The following is a 13,179-nucleotide window of genomic DNA, read 5'->3' on the forward strand; positions in this document are numbered from 1 at the left end:
CTTCGAATTCCATGCTGTCCAATTTCACATCGTTATCTATCGTGTCCACCAGGTCAACTTGGCGACTTCTTAGATGAGATGTCTTCCCACTAGCCCCTCTGTACAGACAGTTTCCCTGGCCCTAGCATAGATTTATTTTTCTTATGATGACTGATGGATAGATGATTCACTTACTCAGACAAAATGTATTTACTGTAAGTCGCTTTGGATAAAGGCGTCTGATAAATGCCAAAATGTTAAATGTCAAAATGTGTCAAAATGAGATAAAAGCACAGTTGGTTGTCTGGAGGATTCAGAAATACAGAAGAAGTAAGCCTTTCGGTTTGTTCCCCGTCTTATCTTATGAAACCTGAGTTTAAAAAAAGTAGTTTCAATTGATCCATGCTCTTAATCTCTTTTCCTAACTTTCACAAGAAGAAAGTTCTGGCTATAGCCATACATAACTTTAACAGTGCACTCATAAACTAGGCTATTCTCTGTGTTCTTGAAGATCAAACCATCTGGGTTAGACTGTACAAACCAGGGTTTTGAAGTCCTATGTCGCATCAGGTCATGGCTGGTGTAGATAAATAATTCAGTAATGAATAAACTAGTTTTAAATGGAAATGGGCCAGTTTATCGATTCTCGCACTCTCTCCATCCCTTCAGCACATGGGTCTCACGCTGATCATGTTTCACTATCCATGATGAGACACTCTGATTCCTGACAACATCCTGTCTGCGGCGGTCTCAGTGGTGAGAAACGGCCGAGAGAGAGGGGTGTTTGTTACTGTAGCTACTACACCGCTAACACATTTGTAAGGACACATTATACCAATCGGATTAGATACGGGATATAAACCAGACATGGTTAATTGATAATGCATCAACGATCAACCATTACTCTCCATACGGCTGCAGCTACTGTATAAAACTAAAACATGGAAATCTACTCAGTCGTGTGCAGTTTTGTCTGCATACCCAATTTGTTCTTGTTCCAGGGTCCTGAGCTAAGGACCCTGGAACAAGAACAAATTGGGTATGCAGACAAAAAAAAGCCGGGTACATAAGTTTGAAAAGCCGGGTACATAATCACAAACAAAGTTGGCTATCATCATCTTAACCACCATCTTGTCCCTGCCTGCTTTTGGTGAGGATAATCCACAAAAGTTTTTACTCTCAACAGCTTCCAGAGCGTCTCTATCTCAGAGCCTGGGGATGGCGGCGTCCCCTCCCTGACTGTCTGTAACTGCCACCTGCATCTCAGCTCAGGGTGACGTCCCAGAGACTGTAACACACCGTGACATCGTTCTAAGTGTGTCAGACGGGAAGAGCACAACAGGAACTAAACCAAGGAGATAGTTTGAACGGGGGGGGGGGGGGTATTGCAGAGGCGCGATGTGCTGCTATCGTCTATGGTACTTCAGACTGGAGGAGAAAAAACAAAAAGACATACTGCTGCATTTTAAATGGACTTGGTGCAGCAGTGTCGCTCAGAATTCATAGTCTGTATTATTGATGGGAGAGTATGAAAGCTTAGAAAGACATATGTGGAGGGGCGGAAAGCAGTTGGATTCATTCTCGGTTGTTTTCATAGTAGATTCGCTATTTTGTAATCTCCATAGCTGACAACATTTGGCCCTGCATGTCACTATTTTGGCATAGTTGTGGAAGCCACTTACATTAGAAAAAAGGATCTGTATGGGGTGGGGTTTCAATTACGCATAATGTGTACATTGTCAAACTAGTTATTAGCAAATGAAACAGTTGGCAAGAATAAGCAGGAGCTGAAAGATGTATCACATTGCACCAAGCAATTGGCTTTGCCCCTATAGCTTTGCTACATTCCAGGCCAAAACAACATTGTTCAATTATGCAGTAAACTGATGGGAGATGGGATGAGAATGGCAAGCTTATGTCCCTGCACACAGTGCTGGAAGAAAAGGAGAACATTTCACACCAGCCTGTTTTGCAGGCAGCAGGTAATTGGATGCTGTCCAATTCACAGAGAGCTGCAATTTGACTTCCAAATGATGCTGTACAGCAGGTCGTACTCCAGAGCAGCTTTAGAGTTGCGATACAGACAATATCAACTGTGGTTTGCATTACAGAGCAGATACAATCTCAAATGGCAATTCATTTCATTCAGTATTGGAATCAGCATAGGAATGGCAGTATGTCAGCATCACACGTTTGTTGCATGACGTTGTTACACGTTACACGTAATTAATAAATGATATCTTCCCTATTGAATAGGACCCACGGTGTTGATAGATTTAGTCAACTATAGTTGCAGTGTTAGAGCTGCAGCATCTTCCCGAATTACTTTGAAGTAAGCGTTGAACATGGTGAATACAGAAAAGCCCTGACGTTGAGAGGAATATTATTGACAGGAGGGGGCAGTCCAATATTGAGACGATTCGCTCTACTGTGCTACTGTACTACGCGATATCAGCTTTCACAATCTGTCGTAAATCAGGTTCATAAACCGCGCAATCTGTCAATATGATTGCCAGAGTGGAGACAACGGTTCCCCGGCGTGCAACCGTTATGTCATCCAATTATTCATGATTCTTCCTATTGATAAAATCTCTGAATATACATAATTGATAGGCTTGTACATAATAATATTGATCATTCTAAATACGTTGCCTAAAGAGGATGATTGTATAATGTTCTTCACCGCCGTGCGTTCAGGTCTTTAGGGGATGGTGCAGGTTTGTGGCATGCAGCTTCATGCGGGGGTCTGCGGTACCTTTGCCCAGCATCGCTTCCGAAAGAGCCCATATTCCGGATCGGCATCGATGGGTTGACCCAGGTGGGCTCCGGGGTTTTTCTCTGAGCCTCGGTCTTGACGTCTGGGTCTATCTCCGAGGGAGACGGCGTCAGTTTAGCGCCTGCCATAGCAGCCCTCCCGCTCCAAGAGAAATGCCCAATAATGTTGCCTCTGTCAATGCAAGCTCAAGGAATCAGCGAACACTGCAAGAACCACCGCAAAACCAAGGTAGACTTGTTTCCCCTGCCGTCTGCATTTACATTACAACATCCTCTGAGAAAGTGCTGGGGAAAGCATCAGGCTTGCTTTCTTCTGGTGATTGAGCATTCCTCCATCCTTTGGAGATATAAGGTCCCATTGGGTCTCGGGACGGCGTCATAACGTCAACTATTCATTCAGCCATTATAGGCTCGCAAGCTGCACAATTATTACATAACTTGCAAGATGCAAGATGCACAGAGGCTGTGATGAAAGATGTATTTCACATGCACACTTCAATTCGCCTCAGGTTTTGCTGCAAGCTCTTAAATAGTCCCAGTCCCAAACTGGCAACACGTTATGCTTGTGTATGCCATTATTCCATAGTATTTAAATTAATAATTGCTGTTGTTCAAATCAAATGGACGACTAGATGACATACCAAGAGTGTGAGGTGATCTATCAGTTATGCTTTGAGACCTCTCTGTGATGACAGCTTTTCACTCGATCTGATACACATCAAAAACATGAATTATCTAATATAATAGCATGAATAACATCAAACCACCTCCCATCAGAACACCCAGAGATAGAGCAGTTCCATAGCTACAGACTACAGTGTGCAGTAGCCTACTTTTTTTTTCTTCCAAATGAGTGACCAGCACTCAGTATTTGAGCAGGTGCACTGCATTACTTCATTACTGTTCATAATTGCATTATTATATAATAACTGCATTATTATAATACTGGTGTACAATGCATAGCATAGCACGTAATATATACAACAACAACAACAACAACAACAACAACAACAACTGAATGACACCCCCCCACGCCCCCACAACTAATGTCACTATGCATTATAAGCAATGTCATAACAGACAAAAATACTTGATTGTGGGAGGAATCCAACAACAACACAGTTTGTCACAAACTGTCTGCAGATCATGAGGGTTCATTTACTTGTGATGATGAATCAGCTTTCAATTCTCTCAGATGATGTATCTTATTGATGGAGAATGAAGCTAGAGTGAATGAAAAGACTGCTGACGTTTTGAGCTCGTGTACCAATCGCTATAGGTGACAGCCCTTGAAGCTGAGGTATGTGAAAGTGAAAGTGAAAAAAGCAGAGAAGAAAATACACTGAAGAGAGAGGACCAGAGAGTACACAGAGACACCGTGTGGTGGTGGACGGAACTGCATGCTTTATTCTGGGAGGCACTGAGTAATAGCAGCAATTTGCCACAAGGAGCAGACATACCGAAACGGATTCCAGCCATTAGGTAAAAGTCATGGCTGGCTGAATACATGTATTCTGTGAAGAACAGAAACAGAAAATCTAACTGCAATGTAAAAGTGTGGGTGACAATGTGCTCAAGACTGCAAGGGGACGTGGCCCCCTGATCCCCTATAATCACTGGTCATGCATCACTTCCCCCATTTTGCTGCAGATGGGAACCTAGAGGCACAGTAAAGCGCTAGTGTTACAACCCATTATGACATGATGAGCAAGCACACCAGGCCAGCCGAGCAGCTGTTTGCCTCAACATAACATGGCCTGAAAGGAGTATAGAGAGGCCAATGACACACACACACACACACACACACACACACACACACACGCACACGCACTCACGCACGCACACCAACACACCTTGCATGCAAACACCTACACATGCACACACACACACACACACACACACACACACACACTCACACACACACACACACACACGTGCGCGCACACACACACACACACACACACACACACACACACACACACACACACACACACACACACACACACACACAGGTAGGGACTGCGACCCAGGAGAACATGACTTTCCCTAATGGATCAAGGCATACATCTGGACAAACCTTTTGTAAACATGTTGTGGCAGAACTAGAAATACCTGTTGCTTTGAATTCAAGCTCAATACGAGGAGCAGTTCCAATGGCACTTCCAATGGCACAGAGTAGCCTACACACCTAGGTCTAAATAGGATTTGATAGCACTGGAGTGCCAGATGGGCAGAATTTGCACTTATGTCCCCTCTCAAACCTTACTAAAATTATGCAAAAACACTGCTCTCAGGGAAACAAAACAAACAAAGCTGACATTTTCATGAATAAAATGAATACACAAAAAAGAGGCTGCTCTTTATTAAAATGATCATGTGTTGATGTTCTCATTTACATTGAGAAAATAACTTGCGAGCTCCAACATACAGTAGTTATTCTTCATGCGACATGAAGGCCTAGATTTGACAAGTATACAAGTTTTATTAGATAACAACATCCTTTATCCCCTGTGTTAGTTAAACTGTTATGGATAGCTCCTTTTGTTGCTGCAGTGGTGCTCATGCTTGTTGCTAAGACAAGACATGCTCAGATGTGCAAATTGAATCAATTGTATTGCATTTCATATTGGAGGGGTCTAAACAATCATACTGAGAAAGGACATTAGTTTGAACACAGTGTAAAACCGACTAGCTAAGGGGAGCCAGGGGAGCTGTTCAAATAATGTCATAATCCCTAGACACGAACAGCAATATGCTTTGGATTGAACTAAAAGTGTTACTGGCCCATCAAGGGAAATCAGACAAGAGAACTAGAGATATTAAACTATTACACAATCATTTCAGCTTATCGTTTTACTTCTTGGCCTAGTCACATGCAAATAATAGATGGTCTTGACTGATTTGTACTCACTACAATAATTACATCTTCAAGGATATCGTCAAGATAACAACAGTGGAAGGAACCATTTCCTCTTGTCCTCAAAGAAACCTGTCCCACCCTGCCCCTAGTCCCACTCCTAGTCCCACTCTGCTCCTAGTCCCACCCTGCTCCTTAGTCCCACCCTGGTCCTAGTTCCACTCCTAGTCCCAATCCTAGTCCCACTCTGCTCCTAGTTCCACTCTTAGTCCCACTCTGCTCCTAGTTCCACTCTTAGTCCCACTCTGCTCCTAGTTCCACTCCTAGTTCCACTCCACTCCATTGCATAATTCCTCCCCAGGTGCAGTCATCTTAGCAGCGTACTGATCCTGACAACCAACCAAGGCTCCACCACTGTCATCCAATTAAATTGGCAAGACAAAACCTGTGCGCTTTTGTGAAATGCGCCAGGGATTACCAAACACAGAGGAGGCAGAGGCTGTAGGGAGAACATCATTAGGAGGCTATGAAACACAATCCTCCCCAGTCCATTCTCTCACTGCCACGTGACACTTTAATTGAAGGTCCCGCTTGGGTAATCTGTATGAGACAGTCTTGAACGCCCGGCAATGTAATATTTCTTAAAAAGAATGTGAAATCGGTGTGGAAGACCATTAAAAAACATAGTTACCAGACATGGAACAAACATAGCACATGCCCAAAGCATTAACCTATTTTCACTTCTTTCACTCTAATTTCACTAAACACAACGCGTTAAAAGACACATCGTGCAGCCAGCCTCCGCAGAGCATAAGTCTGAGAGCTGCTGTAACTATGGCCCACCCACTCACTGGGTAGGGTGAGTAATCCTACTTATGGTCTAGACTCCAGGCTCTGACAGCCAACACAGCTGAAGTGGAGGCCTTGTGTCAGCAACAGCATCACTTCGCCATTTCCATGCACACGTCACACTTCAGTTGCTGTACAGGATGTAGGTGCCGCTGTTAATCGTGACCCATCCAGAGGAGATAACAGTCCTTAAACCTCTGAACCTTTCAGACCCCTTCGTCATCATCATCGTCATCATCATCATCATCATCATCATCGCTAAACACTGCCAGTAGACATCATCCAATCAGACTCTTGCCCTATGTATTTCTTTTTTTACTGCTAATTGCCTGTTTTTACTGCTAATCGTTACTGCTAATTGCTCCCAATATTTCCGAGTCTAAACTGGCACTACTGCTAGCTTTATAGAAAACTGTTCTTTATATCGTGGAATTTCAGCTAAAACAATATTATCAATGTTTCCCACAGACAATACAGCTTAATAGAAATGAGAGAATAGATCAAAGATCTTAGACGCCACATGTTGCCTGTTATTTGATGAGTAAACAACTGCTTCAGAGTAAGGTCAACACTCATAAGGGGTAATCTTCCTCTGAGGAGCAGTTATGGTTGATTTGGTGGATACTTAGCACCACTTATCCCTATCACTGTCATCGGCATCATGCAGGGATGCTGAAAAATGCAGGGAAAGAAAAACAAATTCATACATGGGAGGGAAGATAAATGGAACCAATTTTCTCCCACATCACCCCGTTGTTCTTTCCCTCGTTTCCAATCACATAAAAGCTTACTGCAGCATCGCATTTCTATTTCTGACATGAATAATATCTAACACACCCAACACCCCAACAAGCAAGCACGCACACACACGCGCACATGCACACACACACACACACACACACACGGTTACATACTGTGTATCCCCCGACCCCCCGCCCCCTCTCCTCAGCACCCCAACACGCACGAATGCATGCACGCACCCACGCACCCACGCATGTACTCACACTGTTACACACCGTTACTGCTGTACACTCACGATGTACAGTACATCGATCCTACAGACATGGGATACTGTGTTACAGGATAGTCTCCCGCTTTCCCTATTTAGAGTAAGAGAAAGTCTCTTAGTACAGAGCATACCGTACATTACACACACACACACACACACACACACAAACACACACACACAGACGCACACACGCACACACGCACGCACTCCCCACCATGGCCCTGATGTGATTGTTCCTCTTCAGCACCCACACAGCCTGCCCCTGTGCGCCCCTCTGGCATCCAACCCTGGAGATAATGACAGCTCAGGAAGGAGATTCCCCTATGAACGCCCACGCTCACACTCCTGCCTGTGGAGCATCAGAAACGGAGACAGCGCCGGCTGAGCCCGCCGACTCTCCCCTCCCCTCCCCTCCTCCTCCTCCTCTTCCCCCCCTTGACAGATAGAGTTGGAGAGGGTGTGTTGAGGTGGTCATCATGTTTGGAGGTTCTACAGCCAAGACTTTGACTGAGGAGATAATCAACATTGTAGACATGCAGGCGATCGCAGCAGTGAGCCGAGCACATATGCCACCTAATAGAGCATACCCAAACCACAAATGACTTTTTAACATTTCTGCTTATGCTCTGGAGCTTGGAAACTAGCAATTACAGCAAATGATAAAATAATTCCATTTGCCATTTTGTATAATGTTCTTAGACACATGCTGCTAAAGCCTGCATGTGAGTGTGAGAATGCTCTTCAGAGCCATGATCACCTAGGGAAGATCACACACACAAGATGCAACGTTTTTTCTCCACTTTACCATGGCAATATCCCAAAATTACACATGTAGAAAGGAGACAAAATGTGGTGGTAGCCCGGCAACCAGTTGTGATTACCCTCAACAATGAGACACTGATCAGCAGCACAGTGTTTCCTGTTAGAATTACAAGAGAGAGTAGATCTAGATTTTGAGACTTAAGCCCTATTTGCACGGGACTAGTATTATCTGGTGTCCTCTGTAATTTAGAAATCCCCCCCCCCAACGTCTGTGTTTCATGTGGCGCATTCGGACGGGATAAACTAAGTCTGTGTTTTACTGGAATTTCCGAACATTCCCCGGATATGATGTCATGGCTCTGTGTAACATCCGCTTTATGAACAACGAGCGCAATAGGCATTGGTTAGTTCTCGAACACGCAGCAAAACAAAGGGCCGATTCGCACAGGATTACTATTATCACAGGACATCCGTAATCAGCGAAATATGGTAGGTAATTTGCGGTGGAATTTTTACTGACATTTTTACGACATGACCGATTGGTGATGGATTAAGTACACAGACGACCTCCGTAATTATTACAAATTACCAGAGGTAATTTCTAAATGACAGAGTTTACCAGTTAATACTAGTCCTGTGCAAATAGGGCATAGCACTATAGCATTATAATCTTATAGTGCTGAAATAAAGCCCTATTCACACAGGACTAGTATTAACAGGTGACCTCCGTCATTTAGAAATCCCCCCCAGACGTCTGTGCTTCGCGTGGCGCATATAATTCGTAATTATTACAAATAACCAGAGGTCACCAGATAATACTAGTCCTGTGCGAATAGGGCTAAAGACACCACCACATTGACTGTGATTTCCACGGTCTCCTTTTTTAATACACTCTTGATATGCTTATGATACACAATGTGTTCTCCTTGACAGTGATTAATGTTGAATAAACATTGCCTTCAAAAACGGATCTTCTCCATCGGGGGGATCTTCTCCACAAGGACAAATCAGAGAAATCACTCCTTCCCATGGGAAAACATAATCCAGTTTGAGCTGGAAATAATGCTACAATATACTGTATCAGACATCAATTCTATTAGTGGTGGAAGATGAGCTCAGGCCTCATCTGTCACATGAAACACACTGATAGAAATGTCCTATAAGGGGGAGGCTGAGAGAGGTGAAGACAAACACTTGATCTACAAGCCAATCAGACCAGACAGTTATTGAAAGTCTTGAATCGTTCGATTATCGACCCATACAGTAGATGAACCCTGTGTGCGGATCACATTGACATTGACATTCCAAGCTTTCAATAACACATTATACCAATAATGTGTTCCATAGCAAAAGCGTAATAGTAACTGATTACTACAAGGGCAGCTGTACACGCGGCGTTCATCCCAGCTTTTATCCTTTCCTGAACATTAGAATGTGTTCCAGCTCATTTATTTGTACAGCTGTCCTGTAGAGTCTGATTCAAGGGGGTCGTCCCCATCGTGGGAATTAATTTTCACAGCTCATTAAATAGCAAACACAAACAGTCCAAACAAAATCCACACAGTGAAATCTGATACATCCAAAACAGCACAGAATGTACTGCTTTGTACCCACTGCCAACACCATTCAGGAGTGTCTTATGGTTTGCTATTGTGTTGATTTGACTGTAGGTGTGAAGTATTACCTACTTCTAACTCCTTCATCCTCATCCACCACGCTGTGCAAAAAAGCACATTCATACTCCAACCCTCAGGATAGCAGTCTCTGCAGCTCAACTAAGGCAAATCAACCATGTCCAGTCTAGCCGAGTGGAGACAGATATGTCAAAACACAGCTGGTGATGTTGATAGAATACTCTCCAATAAGATTGAGAAAGGTCTTGGATCTGGAAATTAAGGCGTTACAGCAGCTCACACCACAAACAACAACAACAACAACAACAAAATAAAGTGGCAATTGCGTAATAGAATGAAATACGTAGAATGTTTGATTTAACATCTCCCAGCCTGACTCTGATCACCCCGATCGAGACAGCCAGAGGAGGAGTTGAGTCTTATTGCGGCAGGCAGAAAAGATCTCCTATAGCGCTCCTTAGTGCAACAAGGTTGGAATAGTTTGTTGCTAAAGGAGCTTTTCTGTTCTACCACAGTATGTTATAATGTTATAAAGGGAAAACTATCCTTTTACAGACTAATCAACCTTTTCATTGGTTTTAACCAAAACCAATAAACCAATAAACCAATAAAATCATGTTTAAAGAGTCAATCTGAATACGACAAGTGGGTTATTCATACCCACTTGCAGTAAAGCAACATAAACTCCGCTATATATTCTCCCTCCCAAGAGTTTCCTTCATTTCAGCACCATCGACAAGGACAGCTCCACAGCACTGGAGCATAGGGTTCCTAGCAGAGATACTCAATTCTAATGCTCTCAACTGTAATGCTCTTAGAGTTTCCTCCCTTTAAACACTTTGATGAAGCTTGGAGACTGTCTTGCCAATATTGGGCCAATTAAGGGTGAGAGCCAATAATGAAGAGGAAAAAACATGGAGGATTGGAGAACCTTCTGCAGACACATCGGCACACACATACACATACACATACACATACACATACACACACACACACACACACACACACACACACACACACTGTAATGGATTTTTTCATCTTATGAATGTTTTAACATTATATGTATTGTATGTATTCCTGTGGTATTCATTTTCACACAGAATGTGACAGTATGTTTCCATGAGGAGTGTTCCTGTGGGATCTTACTCCCTGTTCTCAGACTCGTTATCAATGTTATGACTATGTTAACGATATATCAATTGTACTATGTGAGAGTTTTGTGTCAGTCTCTTAAACTTCCCATTGAGAAGTTGACTGTCCGCTCGAGCTGTAAAGATCATTTTCTTCAATAAATACTATACCTAGATTTAAAGCAAGTTCCTATCTTGAGTCTCATTAATTAATCCACGACAACACACACACGCACAGACACACACGCACAGACACACTGTGACCCTTCAATAAATAAGTACCCCGTGGCAATGTGTACCTGTCGTCATTCGGAAAGGACTGGTCCCCCAGCAGCAGGTCCCGGAAGCGGTAGCGAGGCGGGAGAGGGGGCACCTCCGTGTCCACCTCCGCCATCTTGAGGGCTGAGATGTCCAGAATAACCCCAGTGTTGCTGCTGTTGTTCTTCTGGACGCCCTCAGTGGGTGACCTGACAACAGAAGTCAGAGGGGATCACTGGGTGTCGAGTCACTGACAGAGCAGATTAGAATAGCCACGTAGTGAAATTATATTTGGAATTGTTAACAGTAAGCTAGAGCACGCAGACCCAGTACAATTCACTCCCGCTCAGTGACCTTCCATTACATGTATGGTAAAGCAGCAGAGACAAGCATATTTGTCACGGATTTGTTCATTTTGAGTCAATGCCAGAATGTTTGTGCTCATGGTGATGAAAACACAGTTAAGGAGAGTTGTATAGTAAGCATTCACAAAGTGTATAAGACCAACAACATCAATCGCCATATCAAATGGAACCATCTAACTACGCCGATTCCAGGTTAGGTGCCTTGACTTGGCCACACTTTAATCAAACTGGTTGGATGATTCAATGTACTAGATAGATTTGCAGCATTTGCAAACATTGGATAGAACATTAAAAAAGCAGGTCTGTTGAAAGGTGAGAATGTGGAAAGCATTAACTTATGCAGAAACTGAACGGCAAGATTACCTCAAGGTATTTAATAATGGGAGTCAGTTTTCTTCTTGCGTAATATAACCACTCGAAAGAGTCTGCATATTTGGTGAAGCAAAACGTGATATCCGAGAACAATTTTGAACAGCAACAACAATACATCACGAGTTCACAGATGACGTGTAATGATTGCTTTGCTCAATTGGTCTGTGACATACATCTTTGTATAAAGGATAGAAACAATTATAATCTAATTGATTGGATCCGATAGTGGAGGGGCAAGCAGGCCGCCAGCTAATGCTCTAATTCACGCCAAGCCATGCGTGAAAGCCCCTTAGAGAACTGTGAGAAGAACACACTGGTCTTAACTAGAAAACAGTGTTGCATAAAATGTTCTCTTCAGTGCTGAAGGTTAGGCTCCACAAGGACCATGAATTGTTAAACATAATAAAATGCAGACAATCATTTTGCTGCATTATTAAAGAAAGCTTGAACCCTTTTCACCATGTGTGATTATAGTAGGGGGTTTACGAGACAGAGCAAACAAACAAACAAACAGACAGACAAACAGAAGCTACAAAGATACATTCCGGGTGCTCCTCTTATTCCCATGTCAGTAAATGCCACATTTAGTGGAATTAAGATGGTCTGGAAATTACCTGTCACCATGGGAACTCGAAGATCGCCGTGGCGGGATCATGGTTGGCTCTTGGCAAAGGATTTTCGGAAATGAAAGAGAGGGAGAGAGAGTTAAATGCTCATTAATTATTCATCCATTAAGGTTCGAGGGGTAAAGTCATTACATTCACAACCTTTATCTCAGCTTAGGTTTGCTCTGGTCTGGGCTAGGCAAGCCCTCTGAAGATAGTTTGTATCTTCATAAGGATTACTTATGATAGATAAATCTTCTTAAGGATTACTTATGATAGATACATCTTCTTAAGGATTACTTATGATAGATAAATCTTCCTTATGAAGATAGTTTGTATCTTCATAAGGATTACTTCACCACTGCTTGAAAGCTTGGGACATGCTCACATACTAATACTCTGGCTATAGCTATGTATAAGGTACATTAACTATTTTATGAAACCCCTACAGATTCAAATTGTATTGTCTTTGACTCTTTGATCAAGAAGCAGAAAATCACCTGTGTGTGTTTGTGTGTGCGTGCATATGTGCATGCGTGCGTGCGTTTGTGTGTGTGTGTGTGTGTGTGTGTGTGTGTGTGTGT

At 43.0% G+C, this 13,179-nt stretch overlaps 1 protein-coding gene across 1 annotated transcript in view; it reads right to left on the minus strand.

The window, feature by feature from the left end:
• The window catches only part of kcnt1b (potassium sodium-activated channel subfamily T member 1b), a gene marked incomplete at its 3' end in the record, with an annotated part of 55,690 nt that extends 44,238 nt beyond the window's left edge, over positions 1-11,452 (minus strand). The window contains exon 1 of the mRNA XM_080532599.1: positions 11,295-11,452. Within this exon, the coding sequence (XP_080388725.1) occupies positions 11,295-11,389 (95 nt within the window). The 5' untranslated portion in view covers positions 11,390-11,452. The remainder of the gene's footprint in view (positions 1-11,294) is intronic.
• Between the last annotated feature and the right edge of the window lie 1,727 nt (positions 11,453-13,179).

This window comes from Nansenia antarctica (assembly GCF_963989245.1).
Source record: "Nansenia antarctica genome assembly, chromosome: 5".
In the NCBI taxonomy this organism is placed as follows: domain Eukaryota; kingdom Metazoa; phylum Chordata; class Actinopteri; order Argentiniformes; family Microstomatidae; genus Nansenia; species Nansenia antarctica.